The following is a 23,171-nucleotide window of genomic DNA, read 5'->3' as shown; positions in this document are numbered from 1 at the left end:
ATATAGTATCAGCCAGCCAAAAAAAAAAAAAAAAAAAAACCAATTCACCCAAGAATTTGGGTGAGCTGATCTCTCCAAGACTTGAATTTATTCAACCCATCCACTTTCACAACAACAGATAGAAGCCCATTCCAATAATCAACCACCCTCTGGCTGAAGGTAAACTTCTACACATCTATCCTGCAACCATCCTTCAACTTGAATTTATGCACCCTCATATGTGTAGTCTCAGAAAGTGGAAGAAAAGCATTAATATTCAGCTTACTCAATCCCAGTCAAGGATTTAAACAACTCAATCAGACATCTCAGCAGGTGCCTGGTCTCAAGATGCTGCAATTTGCAGAACTGAAGCCTTTCTAGATAAGAGCACTCTTTTGTTCCCTTTGCCAATCTGTTTGCCTTTCTCTGTACCCATTCCAACTGATCTACATCCTTTCTAAAGTGAGGCCTCCAGACCTGTATACAGTACTCAAGATGCAGCCTGACCATGGACTTATACAAAGAGATAATCACCTCCTCATCCCTGCAAGCAAAGTTTCTGTATATCATTGACAAAATGCCATGAGCTGTCCTGGCAGCATGTCTGCACTGCTCAGGGAATTTCATATCTGACTTTGTATCTAAATGACTTAGATGTAGATGCAAAATACCTATTCAATTTGTCCACAACCTGAGCAGGATCATCAACAGTTAACCCACAGACATCAAGTGGCCTAATGTGATTTAACCCCTTCCTTCTACTGTTAATATAAGCAGAGAAGTCTTTGCTGTTTTTCTTTGCATTCTTTGCCAGAGACGTCCCATAACCTGCCTAACCTCCTGATATTTTATATGCATCCCATGCACTTTTCTTCTCTGCCATATGTCTCAATAGTTTATCTGACATCCATTTAGGTATTGAACAGTATTTCGTTGTTGGTATGAAAAGCCTAGTAGCTTCTTTGATTACTTCCCTCAGTACTTTCCATTTACAATTTGCTGTTGGTAACATTATCAGTTGGTCCCACTGCACACAATTTAGAAACTGTCTGAGACCTCTGTAGTCAACCTTACAAAAGCAAAAGCCTTTCCTTTTACCCTTTACAGTAAGTTATGCCTTTAATTAAATTCCACATTAATACACTGTGATCAGTACGTCTTTTCCTACAGATTCTTAATGCATGAAAAATCACTGCCAATAACCACATCAAGAGTATTGCTTCCTCTTGTTGCCTCTCTAACTTGTTAAGAGATCTAAGATATCACATCAATCACATGATAACAGAGAGCATGTGGCCAATTCCCCATGTCATTTCAGTTACTTAAGTATCCTGCCAAATGCAAATCAGTATAACTGAAGAAGACAAAATCCCTGTTCAAAAGCTTCGGCATTTTATTAGTTTCTTTTAATATTTAAATTGCACATAACTTTTATATTATATATAATTGCAATATTGATATTAAAGAAGTTTGAATACAGTTTGGTCAATATGTGAAAAAATTTAACATGTATTGTATTTCTGACCTTGGAGGAGTCTCAACATGTAATGTTTATTAGTGTACAAATTAGTCAACTGCATCATTTTTGTATGTAGCCAACTACTTAAGTAGTTATAAATTGGCATCATTAAGTATATCTCATATTGTGAATACCTTCATAACGAGTTGCCATGATATTGCACTACCTTGAATAAGTAATGCTTCACCATAGAGAAGACTATTGTTACTTATTCTCAGCGGATACCATCACCCATAGGGCACTGTTTTGGAGCTTATTGGCTCCTTATCAGTGGGTGGGCAGGTACCCTGGTGTTGCAACCCAATGACAACCCAATTGCAAAGTATAACTTCACAATATGAGATGCCTGATGGTGTGGAGTAATTTAGATTACAGAATAGTTTAGGGCTAAAGCCTCAGGTTACGTAGGGAGTTAACTAGTGTACAAGTTAGTGCAATTGCATCATGCACTATTTATAACTAATAGTGCATGATGCAATTTATAACTACTTAAGTAGTTAGCATGGGATGCATATAAATTATCAGGCGACGCAGAAGCCTGTAGCAGATATAAGCTAGTCTGTAATCAGGTCACAAAGGAGGTTCGGCAGGCAAAGGCGGATTACGAGAAATCTTTGGCAAAAGATGCTAAGAAAAACAGCAAAGATTTCTTTACTTATATAAACTCTAAAAGGAAGGGGCTGAATATGATTGGTCCACTTGACATCGATGGTTCGACTGTTGATGATCCTGCTCAGATAGCAAACAAACTGAATGAGTATTTTGCATCTACATTCACACGTGAGGAATCATTACAGTTTGAAAATGGAAGAAGGTTATCAAATTGTAGCAGTGTGCTTAATGATTTTGTAATAACTGAGAGCAAAGTGGAGGAGAAATTGTTGAAGTTAAACATAAGAAAGGCACCTGGGGCGGATGGGATCTATCCAGTTATATTAAAGGAGGCGGCAAAGCAACTAAGCAAACCCTTAGCCATAATTATGAGAGCATCCTTGGATTCAGGGGAGGTTCCCACGGACTGGAGATGTGCAAATGTATCCCCAATTCACAAAGGAGGTTCGAAGGGTGACACGAATAATTACAGACCAGTTAGTTTAACTTCTGTTCCGGGTAAAATAATGGAGTCACTGGTTAAAGATGAATTGCAGGATCATCTAGACAAGACTGCAGCAATAATTCAGACACAGCATGGGTTTGTTAAGGGAAAGTCTTGTCTGACAAATTTGATTGGTTATTATGATGTGGTCACAAAGGAACTGGATGCAAAAAATAATTTTGATATCATATACTTGGATTTCAGGAAAGCTTTTGACACTGTTGCGCATGGAAGACTACTGTACAAATTAGAGCAGAATGGTATTAAGGGTAAGTTGCTACAATGGATAAAAGGATGGTTAAGTGGGAGAAGACAGAGGGTGGTAATCAATGGGTGCTGCTCTTCGTGGACTAATGTTATTAGTGGAGTCCCACAGGGTTCGGTGTTGGGTCCACTGTTGTTTTGTATATTTATCAATGATATTGATGAAGGTATATCAGGCTTAATGTCGAAGTTTGCAGATGACACGAAGGTTGGCAGGGTTGTTAATGTCACATAATGGCAGTGTGCTACTGCAACAGGATCTAGATAATTTGGGCAGATGGGATAAGAAGTGGCAACTGAAGTTTAACCTTGACAAATGCAAAGTACTGCATATGGGTAGAAGTAACCCCAGAGAAACGTACCAACTGTGTGGTACTACACTTAAGGTGGTAGAAAATGAAAAAGACCTGGGAGTAATTGTGCAGTCAGATATGAAGTTTTCTGAGCAATGTAGACAGGCTGCTAGGGCAGGTCATGGGGTTTTGTCAATGATATATAGGAATTTTGCTAGCAGGGAAAAGGAGGTGATTGTCCCTCTGTATAAGGCAATGGTCAGGCCACGCCTTGAGTACTGCGTACAGGTCTGGAGGCCTCATTTTAGGAAGGATGTAGATTTGCTTGAGCGTGTACAGAGAAGAGCAACACGATTGGTGAGGGGAATGAAGGGATCCTCTTACCAAGAGAGGCTTAAGTTCTGCAAATTGCAGTGGCTGGAGACTAGGCACCTGCGCGGTGATCTGATTGAGGTCTATAAGGCCTTGAATGGGTTGAGCACGCTGAATTCTGATGGGATCGTCCCACTTGTTCAGAATACGAACCTACGGGGACATAAGTTCAAATTAAGAAAGGATAGATGTAGAATAGATGTGCGGAAATTTGCCTTTAGCCAGTGGGTGGTTAATTGCTGGAACAAACTTCCATCTGTCGTTGTGGAAGTTGATAGGTTAAATAAATTTAAGGAGGAACTGGACAGGCAATTGGAGGGTATGGTGTGATTTTTTTTTTTTTTGGCTGATGCTGCATAAGCTCCTACACTTGCTTTCTTGCATCAAGTGCCACTACTACTACTACTACTACTGCTACGTACAGAAATTATGCAATTGCACTAACTTGTACACTAATTAACTCCCTACATAACCTGGGGCTTTAGCCATAAACTATTCTGTAATGTTTATTATTAATAACTAATGCTAATTAGAAAAGAGTTACATAATTATTTTTTAAATATTCTAATTTGTGATGTTATTTCAATGTAAATAATGTTACCTTATCTTAATTTAGAATATACAGTATTGATTTCTAAACAGGCGATTAAAGAAACAAAACCTAAAATCTTAATCGGTGGGTTTACCAAATCATTAAATGCTTCGCATGATTTACTTACCTTACTAAGTCGTAAGAGGTAATTTTAAGGAGTAGTATTAGTAGTTATGACAGTAAATAAATAAACAAGATAATCAGTTTATACAGATGATAGTAAATAATACATGCTGTCAGAAGGCACAATCAAACTTCTATTACTATATGTAAATTCTTCAATATCATATATTTAAATCAGTGGTCTCCAACCTTTTTTTGCATTAGTGGGCCATATCGAATGGTCAAATGTGTGGCAAGTACCACACATAAGACAAATGTGTGGTTGGGGTTGCAGCTTTAAACAGAAAATTGAATAATATACTTAGTTACTAATCTAAATGCTGAAATCAGAAAATTTAATATAAAAATTAAACTTTAATGTAGAAATCTAAATCAATACACCCCCCCCCATAGAAAACAGTCAAATTTTTAAAGATACATGAAGTCCAATAAAACACCTTTTGACGAAGTTGAAATTCTATTTTTTTTTAAGTATATTGTTAGCTTAATTTCTCTGAAATTTGAAGTTAATAATTCCTTCTTTCAGGAAAGTTAGAACTATAAGTAACTAATCATGTGTCAGCTTAGCTTTTTTATTTTTTAATGATTGGGCAAAAGTTGCACAAAGTCTGTGGATCTTGTGAGGCTTTCAGGCCATGGATTGCAGACCCTCTGTTTTGACCATTGAGCTTTCTCCTTTGTGTAACTATCCTCTGAAGGCTAGAGGATGTCCAAATTTCAGCTGTAACCTTTATCAAAGACTGGGTTTCATGATCAAGCCAAACTTGTTTCATCTTCATAAATACTTTCTATCTCTTGATGATATATGAAAAAGTAACTTGGTGTCCTCATTTTCTGAAAGGAAAAAGTATTCATATAACAAGAATTTTATAGTTGTATTTTTGGTAAAAATGCAAACTATCTTTGCAATTTTTAGTGCAATGGTATTTTATAAACACATGACTTCTAAATTACAATACTTTGCCATCAATTTCAAATCTTGTTTAAAAAAAAATTAACAGATTTCTACTATTTTGTAAAGAAATCTGTTATTTCTTAGCAAAAATTAATGTTGGAAAAAAATCATGCTGTAGGCATGATTTTTTCCAACATTCGTTTTTATGAAGTACAGTATATAAAATATAAGTTCAAATTGCTATTCATATCATCTTCCATTTCTTAATGCACTATATGAAAATGAAAGAGATCATATTTACAAATAAACAAAAGCTACAAGCTTTTGTTTTATAACATTCAGAAGTTTTTTTATATATATATTTAGCAGTTCCAATTTCATATTATTCATGTACAGAATTATTATAAAGAGAGTGGGAGAGAGCATTAAAATTGGTTTCAGTTCAATGTCCTACAAAGTACTCACCATCAGCATCAGAGTATCCATCAGGGCTATTGCAGGATGTTGACAAAATCAGAGTGGCACAATTACTGAATTATCAACCCACTTCTTGGTTTGAAGATAGGATTCACCACAAAACCAGAAATGTAATAGTAAACCAAACTTTAGAATTTTGTTGCTAGGTTGTGGGATCTGTATCCTCTACTTTATGAAATAATAACCTAAAATTTGAATTCAAGTGGAGTCTATGCATTTCCTTGCATAAAGTTTCTATTGTACAATTTTTATGCCCCTGTAATTGTTACTTTAATTCTTACTGTACAATTTTGGGTTCCTGTAGGTTTCACTTCATATTCAGTTTAGTCAAATAATAATCATCTATGGAGAATAATGCTCTTGAATATTTCATCCAAAACTACACGGTGTTTCAACAATAGTGGTTCGTTGTTCTCAGCCAAATATTTCAGATTATGATCAGTTTACAGTGTTGGAAGTTTTCCAATGCTGTAATCTGATTTTACTGAAGGGAAAACACACTAACTGTTAGTGTATGGTACAAGTTACATCAGAGAGATGAGGTGGCTCCTATGTTTTATGATTTTCTCATATTCAAAAGTTTTTGCAATTTAACTTTTCCATTGAGATGAAAGGCTTCTGAAATGTTAATTGTTGTCAAATAGTTAAGATCATCTTTGATTCTTTGTGCTTCTGCCTAGAATTCTAGCTCCAGAATTCTAGCTCCAGTCCTTTAGATCTTGAACCCAAATTTTGTAGAGATGTTAGCATAACTTTACTTTTAAATTCTCAAGGATTTCTGAGGTAGGGAATGTTAATTTCTTCAGAATAATAGGTTGACCTTCTGGCTTTTTCCACAATGAATTTCAAAGGGATGCCATACTCTCTTCACTGGCAGTTGGTTCATCAGAATGGAGTTTGTGAATCACCGAATCTCTGTTTAAATTTCTTAATCTGGCTTCTTTCAGTTAAGATGGTAGAGTTTTTGTGATTTTTGTTATATTGTATCCATCTTGTGGCTCATGGCTGCACAAAACTTCAGTTTAGCTAATCACAGCTGACAGTTTATTTATTTTCTCTTTAATTGCAGCTATTCAGAAATTGAGTCAGATAGATCTGTACAAGATAAAAGAAAACAGAAAAATGATTGGATAAAAATAACTATCAAGCTTATTCATAGTGCTAACCATTGATTATTAAAATTCCTCTTAGGTTACTAACAATCTTGTATATTTTTAATTCAGAGGTGCTTTTCTTTTATAGTGACTTTCTGTGTTGGATATTATACAGAACAGATACACTATCCTCTCAAGAGTATTCAGACCTGCCAAAAGTAGCGAATGATCCAAGTTAGGCATATACAGATAAAGAACAAGTACAAAATTAGGCAGAAAACACCAGTATGAGCCACAGTAATGAACTTATTGAGTTCCAAAGAGGTATGATTGTAAGTTGCCAAATCAGTAATTTATCAGTGCATACTACAGCAGAATAAACTAGTTTGTCTGTCAACCACACTGTCCAAAGTTCGAATGCTGAAAATAATGCAAAGCCACAATCTGGTAGGATAAGATGGATAAGGAGTGGCAACCCCAAAGTAACATTATCCCTGAAGGCATTCCTACAAAACTTAATATCAAAACTTCACATAACAACGAGACTGCCCATTAGTGCATGCTGTTTGTTATTTGGTTTTTAAGAGCATTAGCAACTAATGCCATATTGCTCCGGGATATGCGGTGGTCATTCCATGACCTTTCTGCATCCTCCGTATTTGGTGGTGACCGGGCTCTAACCCCGGTCTAATCCAGAAGCATGTGCTACGCACTGCTACTCCTGCCCACCTGGCTAATTAGTGCATGCACTGCCTACAGGGAATTTCGAGGACTTGATTTTCATGGGAAAACTGCAGATTACAAATCACACATAACATCAAAGAACACTAAATGTTGTCTGGTGTGTGTTTCCCATATTCATGGATGCTGGAACAATGAAAAAGAGATTCTAAGAAGCAATGAATTGCGCTACAAAAGGCTTTGGTATGATAGTCAAGTTCAGATTTAGAGAATATCTATTGAATGCTTATTACCATGTGTATTGTCCAAATAATGAAGCTCATAAAAAGAACAAGCATCAGAGTGTGTGGGAGGGAACTGCTTCTTATGTCTTGTTCTAAGTAAATAAATATGGTGCTAAGTAAGTATACAAACAAATAAATTAATATTCTGTTTATACTCAGGGATGGCCACATAAGGTCAGAGGATTATAAGATAAAGAAAAGAGTATTTAGCAGTGAGATAGGCTTGAGCCACGGTCAACTTAAATACATATCCCCCATTCCATTGACCATTTGACTATGTCAGGCCCTCCCCCAATACCATCATATACAGTAGAACTTCATACATCCAGCATGTTTGGTATCTAGCACATGCCAGATTTTTAAAAATTCCAGTTTTTTGAAGGTTATGCATATAGCTTATGTATTCAGGGGTAATTTGTTATTTTTATTAGATAACATAGTACGTATAATTCTGACAGAATGACAGTCACCAGTATTAAACCAAAATGTTAACCTGTACTGTTGTATTGGTTTAGTGGATAATGTGCTTGCCTAAGAAATAATGGTTGCAAGTTCAAATACTACTTCCAGTATGGGTTATGATTATCCAGTATTTTTTTATTATGAGGTATAAATGGTGTGATGTGTTTTGCTCCTACAGATGTGTTGAAGAATGGCCACACTTTACCGAAATTCATTCCACTCAACTCAGGTATCACCTGAATATCAATTCCATCAGCGTGTTAGACTTCCAGGTAACAAAGACCAGTTTGTCATACTCGAAAGAATGTCTGTGAACCTCAAGAACAAAATAATGCTCTATTCTGTAAAATCAAACTTGCAGGCACCAAGTTTGAGGAAAACAAGATTCCACAGTTGACCAAACCATTGCAGAGTCTTGATCTGAATCCACCAGAATGCTTCTGAGACCAGTACATCTGCTGTGATATGTAATTCATCTTCAACTACTGTAATATCAACTACACTGAAGGAGGAATTGTGCCAAATTCCAGCTAGCTGCTATTGTCAACTGGTTGAAAGTCTTCCATAAAGGATCACTACTGTCATTCAGATGAAAGGTGGGTTCATACATTTACTAATACATCTACAACTGGTGCCTAAATACTTTTAACAAATTTCTATTTTGCAATGATACAGTATATATTACCTCCATAAGAGTGTTTAGTTGCAATTTTCATGGTTTTAATCTAAGAAAATCAGCTGATTTATTAAAAAAAATACCTAAAAATTAAAAAAAAATAATCATACTGACCATACATTGCGATGGTGGTATTACTATCCTTTACAAATATAATGCAATGCACATAAAGACCACTATGTTTAATTATAGAAATGGTTGATATTAATGGGCTGTGCAGTAAGCCTATATGCTTATATATATTTAACACGCAAAACAATGATTTCTCTAGGTATTTATATAGTTTGTTTCCAGATTATTCGTGGATATATTCTTTAATGAATTAAACTTAGAATTATGCAAAGATGTCAAATATGGTGATACTTAACTAGTATGGTCTATATTAGTAAGTATTTCTACTTACAACATCTCTAGCTGTTCTCAAGGCTCCGGAGTCGATTAACAATTTTCCAATTTGAGCAACATTACCCATAGCCATCGCATAATGAAGAGGAGTTCGACCCAACTAGGAATATAATAACAAATTAAGAAAACAACCAAAAATTTATTCCTCTTTTTAAATTTTTGTGTTGTATGTTTAAAAAATGTTTAATAGCCACATTTTTAAAAAGTATTTTCAAAAATTTCATATATAGTACTTCATAAATTATCTTGCTGCATTACATCCTCATCCAGCTAATGGTACCAAGTAAGTATTTAATCATTAGAAACTTCATACTGTAAATGTTAGACAACCCTACTTACTGTGCATAACCAAAGTAAGTAGAGTAATCAGAGCACACTGAAATAACTCATGAAGACCTTTTAAAAATTATCTACAATGTACTCCAACAAATTGAAGGACTGCAAAATCAAAAGCAGCTGCAAATCAAATTTAAGAATGTCATGCTACATAGTGCTGGAGCGAAGCATATAGAGAGTAATGCTTTTTTTTTTTTTTTGTATTTTTAACTGTTGCTTGATGGATGAAGAGCTTTTGCCATATTTCTTGTTGACCTGCAATAGTAGTACAAATGCAACTCTTTGCTTCTCTGTTGGAAGTATACCTATGGTAGACAATGCACTAAACAATGAAGATGAGCCAAAACCAGTATTTCACATATTTAATGACACCCTAAAAGGATGTGCAAAAACACATTATATTGGATTCTTCACCATTTGAAAAATAAGCAAAAGTAGCACCATTGAACTTGCAAGGATATAAATGAAACAGTACTACAGAGAGGAAGTTTTTTTTTTTTTTAACTGACTCATTATATTTGACAAAATGTGAATCTCTAGACTGGTGCAATTGGAGACACACTAGTAACCAATTTATTTATTCCTGTGACCTTAATCCCTTTCTCAAGATGAAAGAAATTCTTTCAAGCAGGTGTTTTCATCAGAACCAAGGGATTTTGCAAATCATGAGGCATTTACAGACACCCAGAAGCACTCTAGTCTATTGACAGAGCTGGTTTAATCAATAATACAATGAAATAGCTGCTTACAGCACACAATTCCTGGCAGGTAACACAATTAGCTTCATAACACTTTTGAAAGGATTGGCCCTAAAGACTGTTTTCGAGATTTTTTATTTTTATTTTTCATTGATGTGTGGTAGACAACACAATGATGTGCAAGTTTAAATATAGCATTTATAAATAAGTTTAAATCATGAGCACTTAAAGTACTATGCTTGATATTTTGGCACCTTAAACCTTTCTTTTCATGCTTTAAAAAGAATAAATTTTTTGAAAACATTTTATTAATCCTGTAAGAAGTGCCTGGGTTTTTTTTTAACTTGGTTCAAATTAATTACAACTAATAAATTTTATAATTTATACTCTATCCACAGAGCTGAAACTTGCAATAGTTACTGCCAGAATTGTTTTCTTTGATTTCCCCTACTTCAAATTTCAGAATTTCTATTAATTGTCCCGAAAACAGCAAAAATGTATGAAAAGTATGCATATTCATAAGCTTTTTCTAATTATTCCCAAGTAAAACAAGCCCGCATTGCCTATGCTAATAACAAGCGCTATCTGATTTGTTTGACTTTCTGTCCGCTCTGCATATCATAGTGAATGATGTTTACACATTACACAGCTGGGCATCATCATGAAAAGGTGGTCGCTGTGCAATACTCTGCAGTTGTGTGAAAGAATTGCAATGAAAGAAACAAAGAAAACACAGCCAAAAGAATTGCAACAACGAATTGTTTTCAAAATCAAAAATACCTTACTTCATTCGTACAATATGTATTGCATCTAAAAACAAAAATTCAAGGAAATTCATCTATTAGAAGCCACACTGTAAACAGAAAAAACTGGTGTAAAACTGATAACAGTACAATGTGCATTTGATAAAAAAAAGAAAAAAAAAAAGTTTGCATTATTGCAATTATTTTAGGAAACAATATCAGTACAGCACATTTTCTGGATGTATATTTTATCTTCTAATGAAATTTCTATTCATAGCTGTGTTATTAACTTTGAAATCTGGTATTGAAAAAACTTCAATCATTTTACCTTGTGTGTAAAAGAAAAAAAAAAAGGAAAAAGCAATCGCTATGAATAGCGGATGGTTTTCTGGAATTTGTATTGTTACAAAATACTGAAATATTTTGCAACAATACATATAATGCTATGAATAATGGACTGGTTTTTGAAATTTGCATTGTTACAAAATATTTCCTTGATATGCATTTGATGTAATTACAAAATTTCAAGGGAAGAATTCTTTTCTTATTTATCACACAAATCAGAAAAATTAACCTTCCTTTCTTTCACCTATGCTAACTGCTGGATTGCATACATTCCCTTGCAGTGATGTCCTTTCTTATATTTATCTATCCCAATACTAACCTTACTTCTGCTAACTGGTTCCTTTCCCTAAACTGTGAATCTATTCCACATTTGATTGCAAAATTTCTGACTTTCTTCTATCACCACTGTTGTTATCCCCTGAATAAATTATTTATAAGTAAATAATATATTACATTATAATATACATGATATTGAAGTAATTTATAAATAAATAATCCTGTCATGAAAGGTTTGTGTGCAGTGTATTCTGTTCCTGTGCAACTGAATTACAATATTGCATGTGAAAGTTATTTGTTGGTGACAACCACCCTTGCAGATGGTTGTCACCTCTTACTGAGTTTTAACTGAAAAGGGAAGACTTTGCAAGGTCTGCTTTTTATTGATATTTTCTATTAAAATCAGTAAATTTTGGCTAATGTCATATTTTTAACACAGTAAAACAGAAGGAAGTTCAAATAATTACTTTTAATTTTATAATATGATGTTAAATGTTCTAAAATCATAACAAAGCATAACTGACATTTCTGTTCATAATAATTTTTACAACTGAATTTGCAAGAATTGATATGAATGAAAATGTATTCTAATTACATGCAAAAAACATTTTATGCTGACTAGTACTTTTTTTGTGAAATGATAAATATGATCAAAAGCATTGTAACAGTGTTCAAGGAAAATACATTTTTACATTATATACAGTTTTTGGAGAATAACTGGTATAGTGAATGAGGCGATGGATGGCTGCCTGTACATTTTTCACATAACACTTCTTTTGTCTTTATAATTAGGAAATTCTGGATTTGCATTTATTTCTTCTCTTTCTCCATCCTTGAGAACACTCATCACCATTCAACCTCTTGGGAATAGATGATTCTAAATCACGTTTTTTCCCCCTTTTTACCACTTCTGATTTCAGTTGTTTATTGGAAGTTTCACACCAGTATCTTTGTAAACGTAAAAACACTTTTCTTCCCCTTTCTATCTGATAGTACAATTCCAGAGGCAATCACATATTACTAAGGCACCTGTTCATTTCAAGAATTTGCCAGTTCCATGCACTTTCCACCAATTATATGAGTGGTTCCTTAGTTCTAATGGACTTACAACAGTTCATAGAATCTGGAACTGTAGATTTGTCATCATTTCATCAGTTGATGAAGCTGACTTATGAAGACTTTAACATCACAGCAACACAAACTGAAAGGGTGAGAATATCAGAAAGGATAAACTCACCAAATGAAGCAAAACTGCTGGCCTCTAAAATATCCACAGCCCAGAATATTATAAGTAATCTACTAGGTATGAGGGCTGCAGCAAAGACACTAATCACTATACGATTGTCCTTTTGAAAATGTAATGGTAACCCACATAGTGATTCATACCAGATTTCAGAAGAATAGATAAAGATCAAATTAACTTTTAAACAAACTATTTTTGGGATGTATCATATAGGAAGTCAAAACTTGGAAAATTTTGTGGAATAAGAATGTGCTGTTAGTAACAGACTCAAAAGGGGGAAAAATAGCCTGATTAGCAGCATTTACAGAATTTTTTTTTGTTTTTAGATAGATGCCAAAGAAAGTACTTAGTTTTGAAATAGTTCACAAAGGTAAACAGTTAGTTTCATGTTTCATTCAGCAAGAGACATTCTTTTTTTTCAAATACATACCAGTAAAATGGCAAAATAGGAAATTCACACTACATTATGCAAATCTAATGACTTATTACACACTGAATATGGAGTGTTCATATAAGAAGACAAAGCCTGAAAACTTTTCAAACATGTCTTGATGTGGTGAATCAGCTTGTTTGCCCTATTGAAGAAAATAATCACAATGGGACCTCATAATAACTGGTTCTACCATTATGTCAAATATTACAGTGTTGGTTCACTGTCAAAAAAAAAAAAAAACCCTTGTTATGACATCCGGTGACTACAAGGAATATGCATCTTACTTCTTGAAATATTTCTTATTAAGAAGTGAACTGCTGACAATGTTGAAGTAGTGACATATAAAAAAATGAAATCGCAAAATAATTGCAAAGAAATCTCAACTATATATATATATATATATATATATATATGGTTACAGAGTGTACACACACACACAGTGTGTATATATATACAGCAATACCTCACATAGCACTGATAATTGGTACCGAAACTATTCCATGTTATGTGAAACTGTGCTGATTGAGGTATAATTATAATGGGTTTTAATTGAATGCATACCAGAGAAACAGTCTATAAACAAATCATAATAAATCTATAAACAATTTGCACCTGATAGCCAATTAAAAGGATTTGAAATTAAAAAAAAATATATTGCAAAAATTTTATTAATGAAAAGGTAACATCATCTCTCATGATGTAACATCATGAGAGATGAGAAAAAAAAGCTTTAAAAAAGCAGTTGTTTATTTAGGTATTTCAATAATGAAGTCCGGTGAAGCCATCTTCTTTTTCTCAGCGTACAAGTCTTTCTAGCATTGAATCCCATCTTGTAAAATTTGCCGTATCTTGATGCTACATTCAACATTTGGATCTCCATTCATAATCACCTCACAGGCCATGTCAACCCCCAAATAACTTTCTCCAGTTCTTTCATTGAAAATTGTTTTGGTGGCACTTCAGTGTTATCCACTTCAGAATTGTTTTCCTCTTCTGCATATGCAGTTTGCTCGTCAATTTCAAGGAGAGTTGCATGTGAGTCAATGCACTCACGTACATTGGCAGTGTCCAACGTTTCAAATCCCAAGTCTATTCCAACCTTCACAATGTCTTCGGCAGTTATCTGAACTTGCAATTCAAAACCAGCGAAATCATTTACCAAATATGGCAAAACATTCTGTCAAACAGAACGCATGTTGTTGGCAGTGATTTCTAGCCAAGATGCAGATATATTTTCGATCATATTTAAAGGGGTAAAAAATAAATTTTGAAATGAAAAGTTTTAAAAACTATCATGCCGTCTTGTCAGGATGGAATTAAGAATACTCAACACTGTTGCACATTGCAGCTGACTGCCTGAAGGGAGCTATTGTCACATGTGCATGGGCCGACCGGGCTAGCCGAGTGGGTAAAGTACCTGCCCGGCAACCCAAAGGTCGCGGGTTCGATTCCCGCCTCGGGCTTGGATCAGAGTACTGCAAAAACCTTGGGAGGTGCAATATGGCCACAGAAGCCGATGCGCCAACAACTACCAAATCAAAAAAAAAAAAAAAAAAAAAAAAAACATGTGCATGGTAGACAACAGAGTTGGCACCACAGCATATGTACCTAGGCTATGACAAACTTAAACTTAATTGAAAACCGTGTTATAGTGAAACCCGTGCTGTTTGAAGCCGTGCTAAGCAAGGTATTGCTGTATATATTAGTAATATACAACTGTTAAGAAGCAAAATAAGCAGAAAAATGAAAATAACAAGAGTTATAGTATGTCTAATGCTCCAAAATGCACAGTGCAGCAATAAAGAAAGCAGAAGGATATAAAATAATGTGTGGTTTGTAAAATAAATAGTCTGGGAAAATGGAAATGAAAAGCATACAAGGTGCCTGAACTAAGAGAAGTTTAAAGGATAGTCGAAAATGGAAGAAGTAGTGGTTAAACAGGGGAAAGAATTTGAAAAATCTAGTACAAAAATGAACTGGGACTGAGGAAGCAAAAAATAATAATAATAAATAAATAAATAAATAACACTATATTCAGATATGGCAGGGCAATTTTACCAAGAGGTCAAATCAGGGGATGGCAAATATGCAAAATCTGAATATAGTAGAGGAAGAAATGATACACAGTCAGGAAATTCATCAGGAGACTACTCCTGGCAATGTACCAGGCACTGCGTTTCCAAACTTGTCTATAGTATTCGAAAAAGGGGTGAGCAAATATGCAGCCTTTATCGTAATATTAATAGACAAGGTAGTCCCTACACAGTGTAAAAATAAAGTTAATCATGTAAATTAAAATAAATACAAATTTACAAAAGTGTAAAGTGAAATATAAAACAAATGTCATGTGCAGAAGAGGTGTAAGGTTGTTAAGTTAACATGGTAGAAAATTAAAATTCAGAGAAATTTGAACGAAAAAGTTTAGACAAGCCAATGGTAAAATTCTTAGGGAGGGTTCTTAATGACTCCAGGTAACTCCCACTTTTAGTTTTGGTTTCCTTTCCTCTCTACCAGCCTGTGGTATTAACACCCATTTTTACTAACACTTGCTTATACCAGAACCCTTTCTTTAAAGTTGGGCCTTACACACCCAGTAAGTTCAGTACTTTTAATGACTTTTTCTACACTTTTTATCTTTATACACTTGGTCGTCGACTTACAACTGGCTGCACTTACAACCACAAAAAATAAATAAATAATAAATAAATGAATAAATTAATAATAAATCAGGAAGTCACTACTGAGGACACCCATAACCCAGGTGAGGAGGCACATCGATGACGGGAGGTCTGAGGACACCACCAGGCACATACACTCAGTCGCTTTCAAGCATCTGTTGCATGTGGTGTATTTAATTAAAATTCTAATGAAATACACATAAAATGTTTAGTAAAAGGAAAATGCCTTCATCTACATATACGCCAGCTAAGAAGTCAAGGAAAACTATTAATTTAGAGTGTAAAATGAAAGTTATCCAGCAGTATGAAGGCAGAAAGAAAGTGAATACGATAGCATGTGACTTGAAGTTATCACATTCCATGGTATCGACGATACTTAAGGACAAAGAAAGAATTCGGGAAGTTGTGAAAGGTTCTGCACCTATTAAGTCTACAATTTTAATCAAACAACGACAGGGACCCATCCATGAAATGGAGAAATTGTTGTTTATGTGGATGGAAGATTTAATACAAAAAAAATACACCCATGAGCCTTCACACAGTGCAAGCGAAGGCTAGAAGTTTGTTTCAGAGTTTAAAATCACGTGCCGGAGACGATTACGCAGAATATTTTCAGGCTAGTACTGGGTGGTTTAAGCGTTTTAAAAAAAGATTTGCTTTGCATAATGTACGTGTCACAGGAGAAGCAGGAAGTGCAGATGAAGATGGAGCCAAAAATTTGTTGATAGTTTCGACTCTTTAATCAAAGAAGGTTGTCTACCGGAACAAATATTCAACGTAGATGAAACCGGCTTGCAAGGAAATGCATGCCTAATCGTACATACGTACACCAAGAAGCAAAAAGGATGTTAGGATTCAAAGCTTTTAAGGATCGGTTAACTTTGTTGCTTGGTGGGAATGCCGCGGGTTTTAAGCTGAAGCCTTTTCTCATTTATCATTCAGAAAACCCTCATGAATTTAAGCACATCAACAAGCACACACTGCCCATTTACTACCATTCAAACCCTAAAGCTTGGATGACTCAAGCACTGTTCAAAGACTGGTTCATGAACTGCTTCATTCCCCAGGCTCGTGAATATTATGCGAAGAAAGGTATCCCGTTCAAGATTTTATTGGTTATGGACAATGCCCCTGGCCACTCCCCTCATCTGGATGACCTTCATCAAGATGTTAAGAGTGGTTTTTATGCCACCTAACACAACCGTTCTTATCAAACCCTTGGATCAGGGTGCTATTTCAGCATTCAAGGCTCACTATCTCAGAACGAAATTCACACAAGCCATCGAAGTGACAGATTCTGATGCTGATTTATCTTTCCGAGACTTTTGGAAGCAGCACAACATTCTTCAGTGTATCAAGAATATTTCGACTGCATGGGAATGTGTAACAAAGAATTGTATGTCGGGAATTTGGAAAAAGTGTCTAAAATGTTATGCGAATACTACATTTGAAGGATCTGAAAAAGGAGAGGAGCTGGAAGTGATTACAGAAAAAATAGCTTAACTTGCAAAAAATCTTAAGTTAGAATGTGAAATAGAAGATGTAGAGGAGTTGCTAGATTGTGAGACAAAAGAACTTTCGAATGAAGAGTTGATTGAATTGGAAGCACAGAGAGTGGCACAAGAAAAAGCGAGAGAGGAAGAAGAGAAAGAAGAAGAAGAGCCAGAAAATAAATTCACTGCAAAGGTTTTATCAGATTCTTTTTCGCAACTGAATAAAGCTCTCGCCAGTTTTGAAGCAATAGACCCGAATGTCAAACGATTTACAAAGGTTGAACGTATCATTCAAGATGCTGTGCGTTGCTATCGTGAGATATATGAAGAAAAAAAAAAACAAACTGTTCAAACAAAGCTCAGCATGTTCCTCATCGAGAAAACATCTCCTACCTCAACCCAAGAACATGACCCTGACGATTCACAACTCAGCACAAGCAAAGATTAAAAACAGATTTTGTAAATTTCATTTGTATTAATTTTTATATTAATTTTAGATTGTATTTTTGTGTTTACAGTACATTATGTACAGTATTATTTTTTACATTATGTACAATATAATTATAGATTGTAGTTTTGTTCTTTTATAAAACAGTATGAATAATAAACCAATTAAAATGTAGAGAATGTTTGAATTTAACCTCATAGAGAGAGAGATAGCTTAGGCGTAGAAACGAAGGTATGTACAGTATCGCTAATTAAAAGATAAAACATTACTGTATTTAAAATGAAAAATAAAAGATGATAAAAATAAATTATAAAGATGATAAAAATAAATTATAAAGATGATAAAAAGATTAGTAAGGTTAAAAAATACTGTTAATAAATATATGGCTGACATACGACCACATCGACTTATGACCTGTCAGTCAGAACAGAAGTCGGTCGTAAGTCAACGACCAACTGTACTGTCTTTTGCTATTTTTTCCCATTCGTAGCACTATTAGTGTAATACAAGGGTGATACAAACACTCTGTCTATCCTCAATCCTATCGCTATTTTCACCTTCTTTTGACCATCTTTTCCTCCCTTCCCTTACCCCAAGAATTTTACCATTCCTTATACCATTGGCTTGTCTAAACTTTTTCGTTCAAATTTCTCTGAATTTTAATTTTCTACTGCATTAACTTAACAAACTTTCACCCCTTCCACACATCACATTTGTATTATATTTCACTTTACACTTTTGTAAATTTGTATTTATTTTAATTTACATGATTAACTTTATTTTTACACTGCGTAGGGACTACCTTGTCTATTAATATTATGATAAAGGCTGCAAACAGTATGAATAATAAACCAATTAAAATGTAGAGAATGTTTGAATTTGCTCACCCCTTTTTCTAATACTATAGAAAAGTTTGGAAATGCAGTTTTCATCTACTATATTCAGATTTTGCATATTTGCCATCCCCTGATTCGACCTCTTGCTAAAATTGCCCTCCCATATCTGAATATAGTGTTATGTATTTATTTGTTATTATTATTTTTTTCTTTCTCAGTCCCAGTTCATTTTTGTACTAGGTTTTTAAAATTCTTTCACCTGTTTAACCACTACTTCACTTCCATTTTCGACTATCCCTTAAACTTCTCTTAGTTCAGGCACCTTGTGTGTACTTTTCATTTCCATTTTCCCAGACTATTTATCTATATTTTACAAACCACACACACACACACACACACACACACACACACACACACACACACACACACACACACACACACACACACACACACAGCATAGTTTATATATGCTAATATAAAACAGTATAGCTGAATAAAAAAACCTATTAGATTAGTATGCTCTTTTATTCAGCACTACCACTACTTCCAACATTTTCTTTAGTTTTCTTCTTAGCACATCTTTCACAGAGAGGCAGTGTGTGCTCCTTACAAATCAGCTGAAAACACCCTCTGCAGAATTGCATTGTTTTTCAGTTTATCTTCTAAGGGCACCAAGAAGATCTTCCTTGCTTAGTTAGACACTGCTCAGAGGGCCCTGGAATTTCTTCAGGAGGAACACAACCTAGTTTTGCAGCTTTCACACAAAGTGATTTTGAAAGAGTTACCATGGCCACTCTTTTACAGAGCTGTGGCTTCACAAAAATTTTTTTTCCAAACTCTGTTCGAGAGAGTATCACTTCTGGATTACTGCTACAGAAAATGTTTAATGCATTGATCCCAGCAATGTCTAAAATCCTAAAGAAAAGTACCGTTGGCTACATTTTGCTTCTCCGAGAAGTAGAATACATTCCGCACGTTTCATCCAAGACATCTACCCCCAACCTTCATCATATTGTAAAATGTAATAATTTCTGGCTTTTTGTTTTTGCCACTATCAGGATCTATCACATTGTCATAGTGCATGGTTGCTATTAGGAGCACATTTTTGGGTTTTTTTTGACACATACCACACAGTTGTGGCCAGATCTTTGAACACAAACAAACACTAGTTTAGCTTGCATCCCTTCACATTGAACAGTTCAGCTGGTAGCTCACATTTATATTTCTGAAGTGTGCCAGCCAGAGTAATATTTCTTTCTCATAATTTCAAAGTCAGAGGCACAATGCAGAACCAACCATCTGTGATCAAATTATGGCTGGTTCCTTTGATTGGGCAAACAAACTGCATCAACACATTGAGGGGTGCATTTGAAAAGGCATATGGCCCAGGAGGTTGTTTACCCACAAACTTCCATGCACCATATAACATCCTTGCATCATATAACATAAAAATCTTTGGTCCATATTTTTATGGCTTACTTGATATGTATTGACAGAATGAGTATCTACCCACGAATGCCACTAACTGCTTATCTACATATTTAGAAACTGAATATCTCTAGCATCTGTCCAAAAAAATGGAATGCTGTAAGTTGGTCTGTTTCTTTTTTAATGCTTCTATCATGGATGCAGTCTAGCCATATGGACCAAAGAAGAAATAAGTACCTCTTCAGGGCCATGGTCATAGAAAACATCTCAGAACTAAGTCCATCTTTACACCACAAACCTTTCACGTTTTTCTGCCCTGTGCGACACATTCCTGAAAGGATTAATAAACCAATAAAAGAATTCATTTCATCCTCATCTGTTCTTCTAACATCCTTTTCCCCTGCAAAAATTAGATGCTATATGTGTAATCTGTGTATGTGTTATCACAAGTCTTGTGGAGTAGGGGAACAAAGGGGTGCTCTTACCAAGGAAAGCTTTTCAAATTGCAGCATCTGGAGACTAGGCACCTGCAAGGTGATCTGGTTGAGGTCTACAAGGCCTTGAATGGTTTGAGTAAGCTCAGTGCTGATGAGATTCTTCCTTTTGCTGAGATTACAAAAAGACTATTGTAGAATAGATGTGTGGAAATTTGCCTTTAGCCAGCAGGTAGTTGATTGCTGGAACAAACTTCCATCTGTTGTTATGGAAGTTGATAGCTTAAATAAATTCAAGGAAGAATTGGACAAACTTTTGGAGGGAATGAATGGATGGGTGAAATGGGGAGATTTTTTTTTTTTTTTTTTTTTTGCTGATGCTGTATAAGCACCACAAACCTTGCTTGCTTTCTTGCATCATATGCCTCTACTAATACTAATTTACACATTAGTATGTATCACTAAATGGTTTATGTCGAAAAACAATAAAAAAACAATCAACTGGTGATTTTGCATTCTTGCTTGCAGCCGTCACACCTGGTAAGTGTGTGTGATAATGTTATTTTGAGATGTTTAAATTTTTGGACAAGGGGCAACTTTACTCACACTCACACAGTGTTTTTATCCCTCCTGATATAAACATCTTCCAACTCATTTCCCTCACTTTTGTCATCTCCTTCAGTTTCAGTGCTGCTGTGATGTTCAAGTTCTTCATAAAAGTCGCTTTCCAATTAGAAGCTCCCTATCCATTGTGGAGTATGAAATTATAACCTGATGGTTGTCATATACCAATGTAAAGTTCTTGCATTGTGCAGAAGCAAGAAGTCTGGATCCATTGCGGGGAAAAGAACCAATGCAAACTTGCACTGAACATTCCCACAGGATGATGCTCATGAAGCATAAATTTGCATCAACCAAATCTGCCGTGAATAAAAAAAAAAAAAAAAAAACATCAAAGAAACTCTGCTGCTGAAATAATATAAATAAAGAAATAAATAATTTTTCTATTTATACTCCGGAGCCACCACACTTGCCAGAAAACGCTCTACTGATATTGTTCATAATTGCTTGCTATTGGGTTGCTATTGCTTCTGCATTCAATAATGCAGAAGCAACAGCAACCCAAAGTACAAATTTTTTGTTTTTGAAGGAATAAAACTCGTGAAACAGAAACCTAGGTGAAACCAAAACTGCTGTGAAGAAAAGAAAAATACATTGAAGAAGCTCCGCTGCTGAAATAATATAAACAAATAAAAAAAAATAATAAATCTTCTATTTATGCTCTGAGGTGACCACATGCTGTACCAATATTGTTTATCACAATTATAATAACACAGAAGCAATAGCAAACTGGAATATAATCTTTCTCAAGGAATAAAACTCATGAAACAGGAGTCTAGGAGTCACACCAAAACTAGTGAAATATTTTCTTGAAATTCCATCAGAAGGTCAAACATACATCCAGAAAACGTGCTGTATGGATGTTGTTTCTCAAAAACACTTACAATAACGTGAACTTTTTTCCTTTTTTTTTTTTTTTTTTATCAAATGCTCAATGTCGTGTTATCAATTTTTAGTTTTAAATATGGCTTCCAATAGAAGAATTTCCTCAAATTTCTGTTTGTAGATACAATACACATCAAAGAAAGGAAGTATGGTCATTTTGTTTTTTAAAAACAATTCATTGCACTATTTTTCGTTATGTTTCTTATGGCAAAAAACAGTTGCATGATGCATTTTTTTTCTGTATATCCGCACACTGGTGATCTGTAGTGCACTATCACTCAAAATTGCACACATGGTGCAGTCACACGTGGGAAATTCAAGCAAATTAGCATTAGCATTAGTAGAGGCATTTGATGCAAGAAAGCAAGCTTATGCAGCATCAGCCAAAAAAAAAAAAAAAAAAAAATTAAATTAAATAAAATAAATAAAAAATAACCACTTCCACTTCACCCCTCTGTTCATTCGAAATACCTGTCCAGCTGAGCCTTAAACTTATTTAGGCTATCAACTTCCACGACAAGGGATGGAAGTCTGTTCCACCAACCAACCACCCGCTGGCTAAAGGCAAATTTCCGCACGTCTATCTACATCTGTCTTTCCTCAATTTGAATTTATGCCCTCTCAGGTGATTATTCTGAGCAAGAGGAAGAATCCCATCAGCATTGAGCATGCTCAAACCATCCAAGGCTTTATACACCTCTATCAGATCACCTCGCTGGTGCCTAGTCTCCAGACGCTGTAATTTGCAAAACTTAAGCCTTTCTTCGTAAGAGCACCCCTTTGTTCCATTCACTAATCTTGTTGCCCTTCTCTGTACAGACTCGTTCCAGCAGCTCTACATCCTTCTTGAAATGAGGCCTCCAGGCCTGTATACAGTACTCAAGGTGTGGCCTCACCATTGCCTTATACAAGGGAATAATCACCTCCTTATCCCTGCTAGAAAAATTCATATATATCATTGACAATACACCATGAGCTACTCCTACAGCCCATCTGCACTGCTCAGAGAACTTCATATCTGCTTGCACAACCATCCCCAGGTCCCTTTCATTCTCTACCACT

The 23,171-nt window shown here is 35.0% G+C and overlaps 1 protein-coding gene across 1 annotated transcript in view; it reads right to left on the bottom strand.

The window, feature by feature from the left end:
- Positions 1 to 4,991: 4,991 nt before the first annotated feature.
- LOC150079425 (uncharacterized) overlaps positions 4,992 to 23,171 on the bottom strand; it is a 227,770-nt gene continuing 209,590 nt past the window's right edge. Inside the window, exons 27-28 of the mRNA XM_090383066.1 lie at positions 9,211 to 9,312; positions 4,992 to 5,072 (exon numbers count right to left, since the gene is read on the bottom strand). Coding sequence (XP_090239192.1) covers positions 4,992 to 5,072; positions 9,211 to 9,312 — 183 coding nt within the window. The remainder of the gene's footprint in view (positions 5,073 to 9,210; positions 9,313 to 23,171) is intronic.

The sequence above is a fragment of the Mastigoproctus giganteus genome, chromosome 10, assembly GCF_048544385.1.
Source record: "Mastigoproctus giganteus isolate SK-2022 chromosome 10, ASM4854438v1, whole genome shotgun sequence".
Lineage (NCBI taxonomy): Eukaryota > Metazoa > Arthropoda > Arachnida > Uropygi > Thelyphonidae > Mastigoproctus > Mastigoproctus giganteus.
This window is presented reverse-complemented; position numbering and strand designations above follow the sequence as displayed.